The sequence below is a fragment of the Camelus dromedarius genome, chromosome 8 (genome assembly GCF_036321535.1).
Source record: "Camelus dromedarius isolate mCamDro1 chromosome 8, mCamDro1.pat, whole genome shotgun sequence".
Taxonomy (NCBI): domain Eukaryota; kingdom Metazoa; phylum Chordata; class Mammalia; order Artiodactyla; family Camelidae; genus Camelus; species Camelus dromedarius.
In genome coordinates this window covers 76,939,113-76,959,776 of record NC_087443.1, presented here as the reverse complement: position 1 = coordinate 76,959,776, position 20,664 = coordinate 76,939,113, and the positions used below count along the sequence as shown (strand labels likewise).

Genomic DNA, 20,664 nt, shown 5'->3' with positions numbered 1-20,664 from the left:
CACAGCACCTGGGAACTCACGTCCCCGCTCTGGGCCTCAGTTTCTCATCTGTAAAGCGAGGTCGGCCTGGATGGCTTTTAAGGGCCTTTCCAGCTCTAAATTCCTGCTTAAGACGGGTTCTTGGTGAGGAGATAGAGGACTGGCATGAAGGCCTTCTCAAATCCTGTTTCTCTTTGTCATTTATGAACCAGAAAATGACAGATGGCGAGACCTGGACAGGAAGTGCCCTCTTCAGATTGACCAGCCGAGCGCCAGCATCTGGGAGTGCCTGCCTGAGAAGTGTCAGGACAGCGCTCTGTGGCACCGGGAGGCCGCCACCGCCTGCGCGGTCACCAACCTGATCAAAGACCTCAGCCTCAGTGACCACAACGGAAACCCCTCCGCGCCCCCCAGCAAGCGCCAGTGCCGGTCACTGTCCTTCTCTGACGAGATGTCCAGCTGCCGAACATCATGGAGGCCCTTGGGGTCCAAAGTCTGGACGCCTGTGGAAAAGAGGCGCTGTTACAGCGGGGGCAGCGTCCAGCGCTATTCCAACGGCTTCAGCACCATGCAGCGGAGCTCCAGCTTCAGCCTCCCTTCCCGGGCCAACGTGCTCTCCTCGCCCTGTGACCAGGCGGCCTTTCACCACCGATTCGGTGGTCAGCCCTGCCAAGGGGTGCCCGGCTCGGCCATCTGTGGGCAGGCGAGAGACATCTGGGGCCCCGACCCGAGCCTGGTGGGTGGGGGCCGGCTTGACATGCAACGGTCCCTCTCCTGCTCGCACGAGCAGTTCTCCTTCGCGGAGTACTGTCCACCCTCAGCCAACAGCACGCCTGCCTCAACGCCAGAGCTGGGGAGACGCTCTAGCGGGCTCTCCCGCAGCCGCTCCCAGCCGTGCGTCCTCAACCACAAGAAGGTCGGTGTGAAGCGGCGGCGCCCCGCAGAGGTGCAGGAGCCGAGGCCTTCCCTGGACCTTGCCAAGATGGCACAGGTGAGAGCCCCAGAAGGTGCTGAGAGGCGCTGCCGGTGCCTGTTGGAGCCTCTGCTGCTCCTGGCCCATCCCAGGCAAGTGCAGGGGGTCAGTTTCAGACACGCCCAGGAGTGGGTTAATTTCCTGCTTTTTAAAACCCTATTCCGAGAAAGAGAAAATCAAGCCCCACTTTGTAAAGGGTCTTTTTCTTTCCATTTAAAATCAGACCTGTTCTTTCCCTGTGAACCCAGCGCTAGTGGTGTAAAAGCGGACAGATGGGGACAGACAGGGCCTTGGGCAGACCAGCATCACCACACACAGGTTACCCCCTTCCTGGCAGTTCTCTGAAGCCTCTCTCCCAGGAACCCATCCCTGCAGCTGCCCCAAGAAGTGCTCGCACAGGCCGGGATGCAGTGTCACTTGGATTACGCTGATCCTGAGGTCAGGGCCCTGGGTGGTGGTTTTAGAGAGCGAGAAATGGTGGGAGGCACTTATTCTTTTGGTTAAACTGCCGAAAATGTGAGACCACCAAGAGGTTGTGATCACTGTCGTCAGTGGCACCTGTGTAATCATCCTCGCTGGTCACTATAGGTGAGGCCTCCGGCCACACGCCTCTGTCACATGCACTTTATCCTCAGTCTCGGACCCCTGCCTCCTGCTAACACTGATCTCAGGTACTGATTTGAATGAGGAACTTGGAGTTAATGCGCCACGATCAGGACAGTCTCCTCGCCTGAGCGTTGCCTGTGTTTGTTTCTTTACTGGGGAATCCCAAGGATGAGAGCGTGTGATGGTGAGGCCCAGGGAGCAGGGCTGGCCCTTGTGGCTGTCCACCCAAGGACAGGTGGATATGGTGGGTAGAATGTGGCGCTCTGGGTCCTGTGTCCAGGAGGCCCTTAGGTGCTCAGGGCCACGGTTTGATTATCGTCCTTTCTAGTCTTGTTACATGAGCATCAGTCACGGCTGGGCTGGAGGAGCACGGAGGCCGGCTTGGTGAGAGGTTGGCCTTGCTCACGAGCATGTGCGCACATCTGGGCAAACAGGCTTGTCACGTCCACTGCTTTTCAGGTGGGCTCCACCACCTTCCTTCAGTGGCCAGTGCTTTTTTTCAGTCAGGCCTCCTTTTAGAATGAAAATATGGCTTCTGTCTATGGAGTTTCCTTCTCTTTCCTCTTGGTTTTCCTCCCAGCCTTGAGGTCCCCCCAGAAGAAGAGGTGCAGGTATCTCCAGTCTTGAGCACACCTGGCCCCTGAGTCCAGGCTTTCTGGCCACTTTGCTTAAGAGCCCAGGCCCTGGTCTGGGGCAGTCGGAGGACCAGCTGGTGGTGCTCCCGCCTCCCCTGGGCCGGTGGGGTTCGCCTAGGGAAGAGCCTGCGGGAGGACTGGGCAGACTCCACCCTCTGCCCTCATCTCCAGTTTCCCTTCCTTCTATCACATGGCTGCCCCAGGTGTATCCCTTGCTTTCCCCTGAGTGCTTGCCTAGCTAGACGGCGATTGAACACATTTCATGGACATTGGACAGGCGAGTGGAATTTTCCTTCTTGGAGAAATTTAAATAGGTAAAAAGGCTGGAGAGGTGACAGATTTGTTGACTTCTGAAAGGAAACCCAGAGTCTTGAGTTCTGGGTGCACGAGAAAGGGCTTTAGTTAAATTTTTAATGCTGAGCTTATTTTATTAGCTAATAAGCTAGATAGGTAATAAAAACAACTTACACGTGTTATTATATTTTACTAGCCGCAAGTTGGAATAACACCCCTGGCATCACTGGAGACATTTCCCGTCCTCACTTGGGTAGAAACCATTTAAAGATATATTGCTCGGTGGGGCTGTGCCCAGATGTATGGATTGCTCCATCAGCTCCAGGCAGGCCTCCAAGAGCCTGAGGAGGCTGCCCTGGTTCTGCCTGCCTTTCCCTGGCTGAGGCCTGGGGAGGGCAGAGTCTAGGGAGAGCGGAGAAGGGGCCCCTGGGAAGCGTGTGGGCCGAAGGGCTGCGGGCAGCGCCCTGGGGATGGGTGGACCCTGAGCCGCCCCCCTGCCAAGCCTCCAGACCCAGCCAGCCGTTTCCCGTGGGCTCTGCTTGCTTTGGCTCTCCCCCCCTCAGATGAATTATGGCCTCAGGAGATGGGCCTTGCTTCTCTAGGAGCCTTGAAAGCCAAGCCCAGGGCAACCTCTACGCATTTGAAAGGAGCCCTGAATGTAGCCTGGAACATACAGGGCCCTGTGCCTGGGCACCCCGTGAGCCGGTGTCACTGGTTTGTAGGGACCTGCTCGCGGCCAGATGGTGGCTGGTATGAGACTAACTGTCCCCAGACCTTAGCCTCCACATGGCTTTACCTGCATTTGCACTGCTGGGAAACGAGTGGGTCTGCAAGTCTGGAAAGGTTGGCTTGTGTCGAGAGTTGGCACTGCTCCGTGTGTCCTCCAGCTGGGTGGTGGACTCTCTGTCTTGTGGGTCTTTTGATCTTGGTTTATATAGTCTCCTACCTGGGAGGAGGGCTTTCCACATGAGCATCGTCAGCAAGGTGCCCCTGTGTGCGTGGGCTCTGGGCTCAGGTGCATGAGAGACTTGGGCTGAAGGTGCAGAGTGAGTGCCTTCTCGGTCAGCCCTTTGGGGTGACGGGAGTTCTGATAAACCCTGGCTTCCAGAGGCACTGACCGGGGCTGGGATCCCCCGGGGTCGGTGTGAGCCCCAGCGGCACCCCGAGAGTGGCTGGTAGTCAGAGTCTCCCCAAACTTCCAGCAGAAAAGAGACCAGGGAAAGACCCCTGAGTCAGACTGGCAGAGGAGGCCAGCCCCTCTGAGGTCCTGGGCCCTGCCTCCTGCACACAGAGGGCAAGGCACTGGGGTGGGCCCTGCTCTGAGGCTGCCTCTCACCCCTCCCTGGACCCTCTCCTCTGGGTGCCGTGTCACCTTCTTGAGCAAGCAGCCCCCGGAGGGTACAGGCCAGGCCTGCAAAAAGGGTCTTTATCACCTCAAGCAGCCATTCCCCACCTTTTGACTTGAAAACTTTTTTATTAAGTTAGTAGTTGATATTCATTGCAAAGCATTAAAACTTACAAAAAAAAAAAAAAGCTAGAAGCAGAGGGTGGGAGAGGTACATGTGACCTCAGGCTGTGTCCATCCTGGCCCCTCCTGAGGAAATAGGCCCTTCTGGAACATGGTCTTCACCTTTAGATCTGCATCTGGGGGTATATTGATCAATCAGCAGGCCTCAGAGATGGTGCAGGAGGCTGACAGCCCTGTGCAAACTGCTTAACATCTCTGTGCAGCAGATAATACTACCACTGCCACCACCATCATCAACGTAGGGCTGTTGGGAGGAATAGGGGAAATGTGTGCATGCGTGTGCATATGTTGTACAAATGCGTTCACGTGTCCGTGTGTGTGCATGTATGTGTACGTGTATATCTATATGTGGATGTGCATGTATAAATGTGTGTGTCCGTAATATCTGTTGATATGTGTATGTATCTTCATCTACACACACACTCACATGTGCACACTTCACCTAGTGCACAGACTGGCCCAGCGAGAGCTGACAGTTACTGGCTGTTGTGACAACTACAGGAATTGGGAGGGAGGGCGTGGGCTCATTCTGGGCGACTCCAGAGGCAGAACTGGGCCTCGAGGGTGACATTCTGAAGACGCCCCTTTTCTTTATTTGTCCATCGTTTCCTTCTGTATTTAGCCCCCCTTTTCTGTCCTTGCCATTTACTTCTTCTTGTTGGTTCCTCTTCTTGCCTCATCTTTTCTTTTGAAAATGGAAAGGAGGCCTGCCCTATGGCTCTGCTGAGCCTGTGGTGAACTTGGGCTTGAAACAGGGGATTGTGAAATGGTGACAGAATCAGAATCGCCACCTGCCAGAGGAGGCCGGGTGAGCGTTCTTGTCTCATGTCTGTCACCCGTGGAACCAGGGTGGAAGTGGCCCCAGGAGTCCACCAGACGCCCCTCCAGATGTCCTGACCTCCCCAGCCTTGTCTCTGGGGCACCGGTGTCCAGCTGGTGGCCACAGCGGCTCTTGTCTCTCGCAGCAGTGAGGCCACCGACACACAGTGCCCGGGAAGGGGTTAGAAATTGTTTTTTGGTCTCCTTAAAACCCGAGTGCCTAGCTCACGGGCAGGGAGCTGGGTCCTGAGTGAGGGAGGGTGACTGCACGGAGGAGAGCCCTGTGGGGAGGGATGACGCAAGGACCTGGCTCAGAAAGGCCCACCCTCCCTGTAGCTGCATCTGCGAGCACTGGGTCCGCAGAGCAAGATGCCTGAAGGCGGCCCGGGGTCAGCCTTGCCCCATGCAGCCGGTTCTGACCCTGCTGACCTCCTGGCAGCTTTCCTTGCATGGTCTGTCGAGGCTCCTCCGGCCTGGTGTTTTATGTTAAACCACAGCCGCCTCCCTTTTGCAAAATGACAGCATGTGTCCTCGAGGGCAGGGCCCAGCCTGAGGGTGCGAGTGGTTTATGAGCGGGACTTTCACTGACATTATTAGTTACTGCTTTTTCGAGACCTGGTTCAACCACCAAGCATTGGTTGACTCCGGGCGAGATCTGGGCTGTGCGTGGCCATTTAGACACGGATCATGTGCGTGGGGGCCAAGATTTCAGAAGAAGCAACAATTAAAGATTACCATGAATGCCATGCCCCTGGGTGTCACAGTCCTTGCTGTATTTTTAACTCCAAGCCGGTCAGTTTGAAAGAGCAACAAATTGTATTTCTCAACAGTGCTTCAGACAGAAGGGAGACATTTGTGAGGAGGGGTCGGGATGCTGAAACAGAGGTTTGATTGATTGCAGCTGCCCACACACTGAGTCCCTGAACCTCCCAGAGCAGGCCTCAGAACAGGCAGCAACTGTTGTGTTAGCAGATGTTGGAGGGGCCCACGAAAGCTGGCCGGGTGCAGTTTGGGGTAGGAAAGAAGCGTGAGGTAGAAACTACACAGAGAGCTGTGGTCCAGCGGATGTGTCCAGGAGAGGGGGCTGGCCAGGGCGGCGGGGGCTCCAGTGGGTGAGGGGGGTCGATGCAGGAAGTCATCAGAAGGCTTGTCACCGATGCTCGTCAATAACTCGTGCCTCTCTGCTGGCAAGGTCGTCCCTGGGTGAGGCTCCCTCTGGTCAGCCTCCTGCTCTGTGTGCCAGGGGTAGGGGGTGGGGGACTGGCTTTAATGAGGGGTGGGCCCCCCAGCCACCGTGGGGTGACCCTCACTGGCTGCACTCCTCAGGCAGCCCTGGCCGCTGCAGGCCAGCTTTGCTTTCCCTGGGCTGGGTCCCTGGGCTCAGGCCCGGCGTACCCAAGCCTTTATGACCTTCTGTGCCCTCTGCCAGCAGCCGGCCACCTCACTTGCTCCGGTTCCTGCCGCCCTGCACCCTGAGCACCCTTCCTGCTGGCCTAGGGAACTGTGTTGGCAGCTAGCAGAGGAATTCAGAGGTGCATCGCCCTTTGCCGCACAGAACGCAGACGGATGTGAGGATCTCTGCCGGGTAGTCGTGGAAAGCCCTGGAATTCCAACAGGGGTGAAATGAATGCTAAATAAAAGTAAAGGCAAAACCCACGATAGGCCCATGCGGATCGTTGCTTCTGATGAGGAAACAGGATGGGCTTGAGCAAAGATGCCTCTAAGACCTGGGCCCTCAGCCCGTGGATGCCGAGCAGGGTGGCTCTTCCCAGGCTCGTGATGGACACTGCTGGTCAGTCGTGGCGCTCTCTCTGGTTGCACCCAGAGGAAGTCGTAGAACCCTCCCCTCGGCAACTAGAGCCTGCGAGTTGATCTGCCATCTCTGCTCCTGTTCCCCCCTCACTTGAGGGGAGAGTCCAGGGAGTTGGTGACTTGCCCAAAGCCACGTGGCTCCTGAGGAGGCTGGGAAGGCCAGAACCCGGGCCTCCTGACTCCGGGTTCAGTGCCCCACCTGCTGCCGTGATCCACCCCAGGCGCCCTTTCCAGGCGGCTGACAGAGGGTGTAGAGGTGAAAGTGTGAGCTCTGGAGTCGGAGGGGGCTCAGGTCCCCATTCTGCCACTTTTGAGCTGTGGGCCCTTGGGCCAGTCACCCTCTGTAAGCCTCCACATTTTCTTGTCTGTGAAATGGGAATGACATTTCCTGTTTCTCACAGGTGAGGGGAGGAGTCGCGCATTGTGGGTCTGCCCAGGGTGGATACTTTTACAACAGAGCCGCACCCTGCGGCCCGTCTCCTGGGCTCCAGCGGTCAGCTGGGCTCGCTGCCCCGGGACAGGCGGTGTCACTGCAAGGCGCGGATCCTGCAGCAGTGGAACAGGTGGGGCCGGGGCCGGGAGACTAGTTTCAGCCGTCTCCAGTCTTCCCTTTCTCTCAGAAAGAGGTGTGTCACTAGCACCGTGGAACCACCTGATGGGGGTTCTCATAATCTGAGGAACACCTGGATCACTCCTTGCTGTCGCCAGGCACAGCCACCAGGTTGCATAAGCTATCTGCTTAAGGTTGCTCGGATCAGGGCCGAGTGTTGACACAATAGCTTTGATCTCCTAGGGAAGAGAAAAATAGAAGGAGTTCAACTGGGGACATGCCGGGGAGGCAGCTTTTAATGCCACTTGGTGATTTTCCATGCTTTAATTGAGAGCCTTTCTGAGCTGAAGGGTGTTTGAGAAGATGTGAGGCCATGAAGCTCTGGGGGTACACAGGGTTTTCTGGAGCAGGGGCCTCTGCTTCGTGCATAAGCCAGTTGCCCAGATGGGAGCCCCTCCAGCTCCCTGTAGCAGCTCAGAGCATCTTGGCCCAAGTCTTGCACTGGGTGGTAGAGTGAATGACCAGGAACCTGGTGTGGCTGTCAGTGCCCTGCCTAGATGCTGTGTGTGCTGGGCGTCTCTGGTCCCTGGTAGCATTTAAAAGAGGCCAGGTTTCCAGAATGTTCTCACAGCACATTGGAATTGTGTGGCCAGAGAAATAAGCCATTTGAGCTAATTATTAGAGTGTGGGTGGGGTGAGTGTGGGGGACGGCAAAGGTCAGAGTCAGGAAGGGGCTGGGAGGAGCCCCAGCGTGGCTGGAGCAGGGTGGGTGAGGGGGCCAGGGGGCCTGAGCACAGTGGGCCTTCTTGGTAGGTCCTCTGAAGAGGCTTGTCTTTTATCCTCAGTGCAGAGGGGCAGCAGTAGAGAGTGTTAAGCAGGGGAATGACAGCACCCCCTTCCCCCAGAGCTCCTTCAGGCTTCAGGGAGCAGCATGGACTGAGGGGTCTGGGGGAGGCGGGAGGCTGTTGGCAGACATGACGGTGAGCTAGACCAGGGCAGGGGCAGTGGACACACTGATTTCCTGTTAGGGGCTCAGACATTCTGGAGGTGCGACCAATAGGCCCAGCCAATGAGTTGATCTTGTCAATTAGCTTCCAAGTCGCCCCAGTCACAGACCTCCCTGGGCTGAGAATCCATCACCCTAATTTCCAAAGGTTTCTTTCTTTAAGCTACCTTGGTTTTAGAGTTTGCTGATTGTAAGTCCCTCTTGTTTTCCCTCCTGCAGCCCTCACTTTACCTGTATTTCTTCCTGATCTCCTTCTCAGTAGAATTGAAGTGTAGCGCGTCACCATGACTGACTTGTTTTCACAAGTGTCCTTGAAACCGTCCCACCTCCGAACCCTTATTATACATGAGTGCTTTGCCAGCCCCGGCTGCCCTTTCCCACCCCGTGGAGACTCCATTCCTACCTTCCTCGTCACCCCCGTCTCCACGTGTCCGACTCCTTTGCTGAAGCTTCTCTGTCCTTCTGCACTTGACCCTGGGTCCCCCATTCTGGACTCAGCTGGAGAAGGCCGGGGCGGGCTGGGGCGCAGGAGGATTCTCTCACGGCTTTGAAGGCTTGTCGCGCTGGATCTGATCTCAGCTGTCCTGCGTCTGGTCTGTTTACAACGGCTGAGGCAGCATCTCGAGAAAATGAGGGGCCTGCAGTGGCCTCTGTGAATCTCCTAACGGAGCCCAGTGACCCCAGCCCAGCTTGGAAGGCTGCAGGAGAAGAGGCGGGGAGGATGTCAGCGTTCCCTATCTTACTCCTGCTTCCTTATTGGGGATGTCGGGCTGATGCCTCCGGGAAGGAGCTCCAGGCCCTTGGTGAGCCTGTGGGTCTGAGAGAGCCTCAGGGGGATTGGAGACAGGGAAGCATGGAGTGGGGTCACTGAGATGGACGTGTGATTAATTACGAGCCAGGCCCTGAGCCGACATGCCGGGCACCTGCCTGTGCCTTTATCCCGTGCAGACCGCTGGCTTTCCTGGGCACCCACACAGGATGAAATGAAGCCCGTTTTGCCTTTTACAAAAAGTCTCTGTTGTCCTAAGTGTAGCATCACATAGAGAGTCCGCTGTTGACAGGAGCCATTTATCTATAACATGTTTGCGGAATCAGCCATCCTTTCTTGCAGCTTCAGGCCACAGTCGAGAACTAAAGAAAGCAAATGCCACGCAGGAGGGCAAGCCCTTTGCTGCCTCCCCAGGCCAGCAGGAGCTTGGTTCGACTGGACTCGGGGTGGGTGTTAGTTGCCTATTTACGGCGAGAAGGCTAACAGTGCCTCCTTTGAATGTCAGGCATAGTAGGGCCCTTGGGTAATTCCTTCTGGGGACAGGGAGGGGTAGCCTTTTCTTTTCTGTCTTGGAAAAGAAATAGTTGGTTCCAAAATATAATGCAACCGCCAGAAGCTTCATTTGTGAGCACAGCAGTGAGCTCACAGCAGTAATATGTCACTGAAGGCCACCAGGCCCTGCCCCTGCCCTGACACACTGCGGGTCCTGTAATGCGTTTAATCTTTATGGAGTGGGTGGTGGTCGTGGGGGGCTGCAGCTGTTCCCTTGCCAGAGCTCCGTGCGTGGAGAGTGGGGCAGGCCCCTTGGATCAGCTGGGGCCCTGCCAGGGGACAGAAACCACCCCATAGGTCCAGAGAGTTCAGTGTGGACAGTTGTTAACCAGGTTTCTGAAGAACCAAGAAGCCGAGATGTGAACACCAAGTGTCACGGAGGCAGCTGCTGCTGGAAGCTGCCTCCGCCTGGCTGAGGGCAGCAGTGGGAATCGGGGTCCTAACCCCTAACTATGCTGGCCTGTGCTTGTGGCAGTGGCGGGGGTTGCTTGTTCGGGGGCCCTCCCTCAGGTGTGTGGTCCCTCAGCCACCTGGGGGGAACCCTCTCCCTCCTCTTCAAGGAAGAAAATTGAGTGTTAGCTGCCTGCTTACTTGCCCAGGGGCAGAGCGGTGCCAGGAGCCCTGGCCACTCTTCAGCGCCCACGGCCCGTGGGCCACTGCCTCTCTGAAGGGCCCCTTCGGGGTGAGTTCACCACCGCTGGCGAACCGCGGGCCCAGGCGGGTCTGGGACCGGCTCTAGGCGTCGGGCTCCCTGGAGGTGAGGCGGGGATGGTGGCCTTCTCACCACTCATGGGCCGCTTTGACCAGAATGGCCTCAGGAAGCATAGGTGTTATTTATTGTACCCGCTGGGCCCACACCCTGATGAAGTAGCCTTGAAGTTCTAATGTCAGACTGCCTGAACAGGCTCATCCTTCTAGCCCTTGGACAGACTTCGCATTTCTTGAGCTGTGAGTTTTCTGCTTTGTAAACCAGGGCACCGGGGGCTCATAGGAGCCCCGTGGTTTGGCACCAGGGCCTCCCTGGAGATTGCTTCAGCTCTGCCCGAGCAGTGCGGCCAGCTGTCCTGTCCCAGGTCCGTCCATCATACACGGCTGGAGCACAAGGCGGAGCCGCCCTGCAGTTTGCTCTGCTGCGCCGTGGGGCGGCGCCCGGGAAGTATCAGTCACGTTCTGCAGATGGACGTAGCCACAATCTGGAGTAATCCTTTTAGTGCCCAACCCAGAGCCTTTGATGCCCATTTACTGTGATTTACTGGAAGATCTCTAAGCCCCTGGTCCCTGCCATCCCCCCTCATCCTGAGTGGCTCGTCTTGGCAGGTAGGAGAGGGGGTCACAGCCAGTCCTGCACTTGCCCAAGCCCAGGGCCTGGCCGCACCCCCCTAACCCCGAGCCAGGCTGTTCTGGATGCAGGCCCTGGGCCCTCGTCTCCTTTCCCTCCTGGAGTCCTGCTCTCCCTCCGAAATGATGGGCACGCCTGGGCGTCGGGGGAGGAGGTGCGAGGAGTGGGCCTGTGTGTCCCGGCAGGAAGATCCCTAGCAAAGCCCTCACTGGGCTGACTTGACAAATAAGGGGCAAGTTGGCGTTGAGGGTCTGCTGTGCAGGCGGCCCGGCCAGACCAGGGCTGTGCTCATGCTCACATGAGGGGCTCTCCTCGCCCTATCACCCCAGACTTCTTGTCTGCCTCTTTCTCATGTGGGAACCCCTGGGAGATAATGAGACTGGGGAGGGCCCTCGTGGGTCGTCTGGCTTGTCTTCTCTTGTCCTGCCATTCTGTCTTGGAGCATCATGTGTCCCCTGTGGAAGGACGGATCCTGCCCGGGGCTCAGTGCTGTGGTCCAGTCATCCAGATGCTTCTAACTGCTTCCAACTCTGGGCCAGGACAGCCTCCCCGTAGCCCCTTGATAGTGGGGACCAGCTTTAAGCAGGCCTAATCCACCTAGAGAAGTTCCGTCTCACTGTAGTCTGGAACAGTGTTGCACAGTGGAATTTTCCGAGAGTAGATGGCAAATACAAATGGGAACGAGTATGCAGGCGGGGAGCCAGTGGATGAAAAGACCCTCTTCTGTGGGGACAAAGCCACCTGGGCGGAAGCGGCCCAGCGCAGTGTGTTTGGGGCAGGCGTTGTAGCAGATGTGGGCTGATTGTGCAGCTTTCCCCATTTGGCAAGAGAAAGGAGATGGCACCTGAAATGGTGTGAGGTTGTCACTCAGCAGAGACGCCAGAACTTCAGCATGATGCAGCTGGGGAAGCTATGGGCAAATACGTGCGCCCGCGTCTGCCCCAAAGCTAGGACGGCAGGAAGTGGAGAGGTAGGCCTGGCCTGGGTCCCTCCTGGGAGGGCTCTGGGCTCCAGGGCCAGATGGGCCTGGCATGGAGTGTTGGTGTACCACTCACCAGCTGGGTGGCACTGGGCAAGTCACTGTCCCTCTCTGGGCCTCTGTGTCCTCTTCTGCGTGATGTGAGGATTGAACTTGTGAGAGCACAAGGAGCAGGCCTGGCGCACGGTGTGCCCTCGGGGAACCGTGGCCCTGGGATGGATGTTGTCACCATTATCATCATTACGATTTTTTTGACTTCTTATTATTTGTGACCTTGAAGTCATTGTTCTTAGCGTGATGGAGAGCCCAGTGAAGGAAGCAGCACTCTGCCTGGAGGCCTGAGGAAGGGCTGGGAGGCTGGAGCAGAGGGTGGGGAGTGCCGGGCGCTCCCCTACTCCACCCTCAAGTGGCCCTGCCCAGCCCTGGGGACCCAGGGGGCTCAGGGGGTGGCCTCTGACCACGCAGGTGGCATGAGAGGCAGCAGCTGTGGGGCTGCTGACTGTTGGCAAGGGAGGTGGCAGCACATTTGCAGAAGGAACTCATCTATTGAACGTTCTCCTCAAAACAGCCCTGTGCGTGCATCATATCCATTTTAGAGGAGGTGACTGAGTCATGCAGTGGAAACAGATGTGAACTACAGAAATTTATATTTTCTAGCAGCCACAGTTAAAAAGAAAAAAGGAACGGGTGAAATTAATTTAATAATATCTTTTATTTAACACTGTCATTTCAACATGCAATCAATAGAAATCAATCATGAATGAGATACGTGCTTTTTTATACGAAGTTTCCAAGGTCGGGGCGTGTGTTACATTTGTAGCGCATCTCAGTTTAGACTGGCCACATTTCCAGTGCTTAGTGGCTTCACGTGGCTGGTGGCTCCTGTAGTGGACGGTGTGTTTGCCCAGGGTCACATTGCATTAAGTGGCTGAGCCGTCAGCCCCTGGAGCTCACAGCACAGGAAGGCAGGTAGGGAGGCTCTGGGTGTGGACATGAGGGGTGGGACCAGGACTCAGCCGTGGTTTGAGTGGCTCGGCTCTGCCACTTACTCAGACCCTGTCCTGCGTGAGGCCCTAGTGCCGGCCAGTAAAGGCGGGGCTGGCGAGAGGCCCTGCTCTGACGTGCGGGTTCCGCAGGGCTTGCTCTCTCTACCCGAGGACCAGCGTCAGGGAAGAGCAAGCCTGGGAGGCCTGAGTGATGGACTATTTGGAAGCTCTCTCACGGAACCTGGACATCCTGGTCACCTGCTGTGGCCCCTGTGGTCGGGGAGGGGAAGGGGTCGCCCTTATTCTGAGAGCCCACTTTCTTCTCTAGGGAGTTCTTTTCCTACTAAAGTTACTGGACATCTTCAGCCCCACTTTGCTTGATGTTCCTGGTGTGTGGCCAGGGCAGGGCTGGGGGAGAGGGGGTGGCAGTAGCTGGGGTGTAACGAGGAAGCAAGGCTGGCTCTTCTTGTGGTGTCTGGGTGGGGATGCCGAGATAGGCTTTGTGGTGCCACAAGCCCTGGGTCACTTCTCCGTGCTGCCGTCCTGTACTCGATGACTGGGTGGTGCATTTGTACCCACACGTCCCCTGAGCAAGCACGTGAGCCAGGCCCTGCACAGCTGACCAGTTCTAGGCCCTGCCCTTGGTGGTGGGCCACGCGTCACCCAGAACTCGAGCAATGAGCTTGATCCCAGAGCAGAGCCAGGGCAGGTGTGGAACAGCCGAGGCAGAATGTTGTTCCAGAGCTGTCCTGTCCTTGGGGCATGGCAGCCTCCTAGCCACAGTTTTTTCTGGAAAGTTCTATGTGTGGTTCTAGTTTGTGCCCCCTGCCAGGAGAGATGACAGCTGCAACAGCCTGGGAACTTCAAACACAACCCCGCCCACCACGGGAACCTTCTGGGCCCTCAGACTCCAGGCAGCAACGACGCTGTGAGCTGGTTCAAATCAGCATGTATTGATTGAGTACCACCTGTGTACAACTGCCTGAACCGGGGCCGCAGGGGAGACCAGCGTGCGTGAGACCCTGTCCTTACCTTTAAGGAGCTTGCAGGTGACAGAGGGGTCGGGTGGGAGCACTGCATCAGTGCCGCCAGCTCCAAGCCGATGGAGTGGTCGTGTCCTCCGAGGATCTGGACTCGTCCCTCCATTCGGCCACCGCTTACCAAGCACCGGCTGTGTGTCAGCCCCTGTGGGCTCCCAGGCTGCAGCAGTAGACAGGACCATCAGCTCTGGCCTTCTGGAGGCCGCAACATGGACACATCGTCACACGGAAACCTGGGCAGTGTGACTAGCACTCGCAGCTCTGCCCTCTGAGCCTCGTTCTCCTTATCTGTTAGGTAGGATCCAAGGTGGCCGTTGCTGGGGTTCAGTAAGAAGATGAAGGCGGGACAGACACGCACTGACACTTGGTGCCCTCGCCGGAGCGTTCCGGGAGTCTGGCAGCGGGGACCATGGGCACTTGGTGGGTTCTCCCTGACGTGTGCAGGGCTCGGCCCCTTTGCGGGGGTGCAGAGAAGCTCTGTGGTGGGCCTGGGCATGGTGCGCCAGCCACAGCTCAGGCTGCGCCTCAGCTGGAGTGGAGAGGAGAGACATGGCAGAAAGATGATCCCAGGACAGGAAGCTAACCTGTTTGGCTGGATCGTGGCTGGGATGGAGTGTGACAGGCCTGAGAGCCAGCTGGAGAGTTGGGGCCTTATTCTGTGCGCAGTGGGGAGCCAAGGACAGGATGAACAGGGTGGTGGGGTTTGGAACCTGAGTCTGGCTCGGGGCAGGGGTGCAGGGAGCACCCCAGGGCAGGGAGAGAAGGCTGTGTTCCTATATCTGGTGGCCCTCGGTGGAGAAGGCGGGGCTGAGAGCCATGCAGGCTGAACCGCTTGGGCCCAGAGACTTCAGGGAATTCCTTGCCTGGTTCCTGCAGGCCTGTAGGTCTAGGGCTTGGTGCAGACTGGGCGGGGATGCCTGCTGGCTGACTTGACCCCTGTGAGGCCCCTCAGGTGAGCGGTCCCTCTCCCTCAGCAGACAGGGAAGTTAATCAGGAAAAAAGAGGATGACCAAGTTTGTCCTTAAGGAAGTGAACTGAGTCAGAAATGGCTTCCTTTTTCCCTCTTAAGAGCCGAGAAAGCCGGAGGCCACACTCCTGAGCAGTGAGACCATGGGGCCTTCTGCCTTGGTTTGGGTCACCTGCCTGGTCATCCTGCTGCCCACACTGTCCCTTCTCTTCAGGAATGAGGACGGCTTGGTTCATGTTGAGATCCCTTCACCAGAGCCCTCCACCTCATGTGGCCTGGGTCCCACTCCTTGAAACTTTGGTCAACATGTAAATGATAACACTGATGACCCTTGCCATGTGTGGCAGTGCACTTACACTGGGCCTGTGTGTCCCCATGCTCCCTTGCACTCTGGACCAGGGATAAGGCTTGTGTTTGTGTAGTTACATGTTGTCTTTATTACAATCCTGGAAAGTGAGGATTGCTGTTCCCATTTTGCAGAAGAAGAAACTGAGGTTCAGAGTGGCAGCCAAGCTCATATGGCTGGGTGTGGCAGGGCTCTGAGGTCCAGGCTTGTTCTACTCCTTGTCGGGGGTCCAAGGCAGGCCTTGGGGTGCCAGGCCCATGCCATCATCTCAGATGTCCACACAGGGGTCAGGGGCAGTGGAGGCAGGGGTCATGGAGCTGAGGATTGGGTAGGAGCGAGTCTTCCCTCCTTGGCTATGGTGGGTCCTTGGTGGGATAGATCGGACCTGGACACGTAAGGCTCTGAGGACAGAAAAGTGGCTAGGCTCAGGGGTAAGTACCCAGTCTTGGGGTGGCAGCTGGGATTTCATGTAATATCACCAGGAAAGCCCGATCTGGTCCCTGCTCTGCCAGCTGTTGGAGCTGTCTAGACTGTCTGAAGTGACAGTTGTCACCATTCTGGATGAAGTAGGCTAAAATTGGATTATTACCGAAATCTGAAACTTCAGGTCGAAGTCATGGCACTGAGCAAGTGCCTAAGTGGGGGCACTAATGGTGGCCTTGATGAAGCCCAGGGACCTGCATGAGGAGCCCCAGGCTTTTGAAGCAGTGCCTGAGGCTCAGCACGAGGGGCCGGAATGGAGGAAATGAAGGGCACCTCCCTTCACGGACCTTCCTGACTGCCCGGGCCCTAGAGAGACCCTGCCGTGTAGGCTTGGCCCAGAGCTGGCCAGCAGGGAAAAGGAAAATGCAGGCCGAGCATGGGCCTCACCCCAGGTTGCGGAATCCTTGTTGGGCCTCTTTGGAGGCTGGACGTCCAGGGCAGCTGGACTTGCCTTCGTTCTAGTCCGCTGGTCCCCTCTCTTCTTCCTCTGTGGTTTTAGGTGGGACAGAGAGGAGCCACGAGCCCCTCTCTGCCTGGGCCTCCCCTGACCCTCAGCCCTGTGCCTGTGCTGGGAGGGGCGGGTGAGGCCACGCTTGTCACAGAGCAGGACCTTGGGGGATCCAAGGCCCAGCGTCTGTTGAATTCTATATAGGATGTTACTTACCGTTTTATAATGATAGATTCAATATTCTAACTAGATCTCTGCCGAGGAGGCCCCTGGGGGTTCAGTGGAACTCTGTAGTTGTGGCCAGTGTCTTCCAGGAGTGGTGACAGCCATCACCTCAAACCATGTAGCTCAGAGTCGGGAAACCACTGTTAGCCTTTTTTGCAAATAAAGCTTGAGTGGCACACAGCCTTGCCTGTTTGTGTACTGTTCCCTGCGGCTGCTTTCGCGCTACCAGAGAGACACGTGGTTCTCAAAGCTGAGAATGTTTACTGTCGGGCCTTTTAAGAGAATTTTACCAGCCCCTAATATAGATGGCCCCGTGCCTCAGTTTCTCCATTTGGAAAGCAACTTGAATTTGTCTGCCGATTTCTCAGAGAGCAAGTCCTAGAAAGGGCTGGGCACCGTGATCCTGACGGTCAGGAATGTGGGGGTGATGTCACGTGGCCTGCCTGATTGTCTCAGGCTCTGCCGAGCCCAGCCTGGGCCCCTTTGCGGCTCTCCTGCGCTCCTCAATTGGCAAATGAGGAGGAGGTGCTGGCGGGAGCTGCCGGAGCCTGAGTTCTGGCTCACCGGGGCCCTGGTGCCGGGAGTTGCTCCACGTATCTCAGGGCACAAAGGCACGCTGCCTTTTTAAAATGAAACCGTGTTCTCCCAGCGGCCTTGCTCTGGAAGCGTTTGCTGGATTGCCTGTCCAGTCCCAGCGTAGCCATCCTTGGAGAATGTGGGCCAAAGTGAGGAGTGTTCCTTTCCTTCTGATTTCACTTCCTCCCTTAATTTTCTCCTGTGCCTCGAAGAATTTTGGTAGGGCTGTTCCACCCAGGACAGTAGAACAAAACTCAGACCCAAACTGCAGGGGCGGCCCCGGGGGTTCTCATCATTCAAGACCAACCCCTAGAGAGTTCACCCTGGCCAGGGATCCAGAGGTCTCTCTGCTGGCCAGATGCGTTCCAGCCCCCGAGGCGGACAACCAACTCGGAAGTTGCTAGAGGATATTAACTTTGTGGTAACAGAACTTGGCCCGACGAGGTGGTTTTGGAACAGCATTGTGAAAATAAGGGTGGGATGGTTGGCTCTGACGTTTAAAAGCCTCAGATGGCCGTGGTTTTTATCCTGCTCTCCACCTCGGACTCAGTCAACAGAGGCCGGCCTGTCCCAGGCCTGAGGCCGCCCCACGCCTGAGAAATCCGCAGGCACCAGAGCCAGGAGGCCGCGGCCCGCGGCCCAGGAATGTGGTCGGAAAGTTCTTAGTACAACCAAGAGCCACTTCCACCAGTGCTGTTGGCGTGGGCCCTGCTCAGAAGCTGGCGATGGGAGACAGGAGTGAGGGGTGAGGGGAGAGTGAGCCAGTGCGCGCCTCCCTCTAGAGTGAGCCGCCCCACTGGGGATCCTCTCCTTCCCACCTCGTCCGCGGGGGCAGCCGTACCCCGGGCACCCCTGCGCAGACATGAAGGATATCTGCGGCCAAGGAGCAGGAAGACTTTTTGCTGCTTGGGGGTTGAGGGGTGGGTCACAATTTTCCAAAGGAGAATTTTAGCTTCACCGGCTGTGCATATTGTCTAAGTCTTGGCAACTTAAGCTGAGCTCCAACTGGATGCACGATGCTGGGGGTTAGGGGGTGTGCATCAGCCCCAGTCCTGGCCTGGGAGAGACAGATGTGTAAGTTGTTAGCTGGGATGAGGCACGTGCTAAACTGAGGTCCCAGGAGAATTCTGGGGTCCCTGGGAGGGACCGGACGACAATATGAAATTGCAGGCGCTTCTCCAACACTCGCTGTGCACTGGGTGCCACTCTAAATGCCTCCCGTGTCTGAGCTCACTTAATGCTCATGTCACCCCCATGAGACAGATAGTTATCATTACGCCGTGTTACTGCAGAGATGCAGGGACTTGATTAATAACTTGCCCCAGGCCACAGAGCCAGACCCGGCAGGTATGGGATTTGAACCCAGGCAGTTTGGCTAGGAGTGTGGTCTGAGCCAGGGCACCGCACAGACTCGGGAGGTACAGGGAGCAGGGGCTGAAGGCTGGAGATTTTCTAGGCAGAGACAGAGAGCGTGGGTGGAGGTGAAGAATGCAGCCTGGAGTCCTGCCTGTGCCCTTTACCTCCCTGCCCCACAGCCCTGCCTCTGGCCCACTCCCACGAACTCCTTCATGCCTGTCTCCTGAGGTGGGCTGTGTAGACTCTGATTCTGCTGGGCTTGTACAGAAGGTTTTCAAAGCTCCAAGACAGTTGAACAGGTCTCATTAAGGGGAGCTTCTTGGAGCCTGAACACACTTGCGTCTCCCAGAGTGGGTGGAGGAGAATGCAGCATTTCACAGGCATGCGTGGGGGCTGACCCCCTGTAAAGCAGCCTTTGAGAAGCACAGTTAGCATGTTATAGGGCTGGGGTTGCGGCAGTGGGCAGGAGGGGACCCGCTGACATCTGTTCTGGGCTCTATGGCCTGGGACCCTTGCAGAGGTGACCCTGGGCTTCTGGTGCTGATATGTCCTGGGGTAGCACAGTGTGGGGCAACCTGGAAGATGGCCAGACCTCCGCATTTGCCCAGTAGGATACCCATCTACAAACACATACACCAGTGTTTTCTGCAGTTTGATGTCTAGCAAAGCCCCGTCCCCGGGCTCCTGCTAGCCTGCGCCTTTCCCCTGCACTGGACAGTCTGCTGGGTGAGGCCAGGGACTGACCTGGCTCTTTGCCTGTGGGAGGTTAAGTCACCAGTCATGACCCAGACATGTGCAGATTGTCCACCCAGTCCTGTGTTCTCCTAATCATTTATGGTTAGTGTGGCATCTGCTTTCAGTGGCCAGATTAAAAAAGGAGCAGATGGAAAGGAGACCTCAAGTCTGTCAGGAGGCTGAGGAGCAGGCTGGCTGAGAGCAAGGCCTTTGGAAGAAGACAGAACTTGGTGCAGATCTAGCTGTAGACCTTGAGCCTCAGTTTCTTCATCTGTAAAATGGGTTGATAATAGAGAGTTAAATGAGATGACATCTGTCTCACAATCAGGTTATAATTGCATATTAGCTCTCAATTCATGGCACATAGCAGTGTTTTTGTTGGAACTGGGCAAACACTTGTATATCAACTTAAGTAATTTCCAAATTCATTATTTATTGTTCTGGTTACAAAATCAATGCATACATGTGAAAAATTTAAAGTTCAGAAGGTAAAAAAATTACAGTTCAGAAATGTAAAAACACGGAAAGTGAAGTTCCTCTGACATCCACCACCAGAGATACCATCATTGAGTGTTTGGTGTAGATCCTTGCAGTCCTTTTTCTAAACAGCTATATCACTGAATGGAGACCCTTGACACCAGTTCCAGGCCAGGAGTCCATTGATTCTGTAGGTTTAGATACCCTATGTGTGGAATGAACAAGAAATAATTCATTCCTTTAAAAGAGAGAAATGAAAGAAATACTACTCATTAAAATGAAAAAAAAATGACCTTAGCACTGGTTTTTCACTCTATCCAATAAGAAAAGCAGACATAGTTTTTAAAAAAAAAAGTTACCACAAAATTCTTGGCCCTATGCAAAATAGAATTGAATTCTTTTAGGCTGTTTGGTCCAAGCTCTGTGGTGAATGGGTTGATTCTCTTGTATCATGAGTTTGTAATAATGCTGTTCTCCCTTCACCATCACAGAACACAATCCATCAGCTTGGACACCACGCCTCACATGATTTAATCAGCCCCACGTCCGTTCAAGGGGCTTGTTGGCCTGGGTGCAGGAGCTGAGTTGGCCTGGTTGCACCGAGCACAACTTGGCCAGATGTTTGCAGCCAGTCCAAGCAAGAGAGTCATTTCCAATATCAGCCCTGTACCACGGACTTGGAGCAGGATTGCCAGTGGGAAGGGCCCTGCCTTTGTTTTGGTTTTGTTCTTTATGAATAGTTTGCACATGAGTCCAGGGAGCTGGTCCAGCCGCATCATTTTCTGTACATGAACCATTCCATTTTAAGGCCCAGGAACGCATGCACACCCACCATGGCCCCCGTGCTCACACAGGACACACTGATTTGTGGGGCCTGTTGTGCTCCCACGCCGGCCCTGCACAGCCAGGGTGTGCATTTGATGTCAGAAAACCTGAATGCGCCGCCTCCAGTGTCGGCATCCCCGGTTCTCAGGCCTCGCCCTGCGCCGAGGCAGAAGCTGGCTTCCTCCCTAATTTGTTTTGTTCCCATGTAGGGCCCATGTCCAGGGGGCTCTCTGTCACCTCCTGTTCAATCCAGCAACCTTCTTTGAGGACCTACTAAGTGCTGGTGCTGTAGAGTAGGAAAAACAGATGCAAGACCCCATTCCCTTCATCCAGATGGATCCTATTCATTCTGGGGCCAC

The 20,664-nt window shown here is 56.1% G+C and overlaps 1 protein-coding gene across 6 annotated transcripts in view; it reads left to right on the top strand.

Moving 5' to 3' along the window:
• FAM53B (family with sequence similarity 53 member B) overlaps positions 1-20,664 on the top strand; it is a 110,365-nt gene that overhangs the window by 56,362 nt on the left and 33,339 nt on the right. For all 6 annotated transcript variants that reach the window (XM_031461954.2, XM_031461950.2, XM_031461951.2 and 3 more), the window contains one exon: positions 192-970. In XM_031461954.2, the coding sequence (XP_031317814.1) occupies positions 192-970 (779 nt within the window). The remainder of the gene's footprint in view (positions 1-191; positions 971-20,664) is intronic.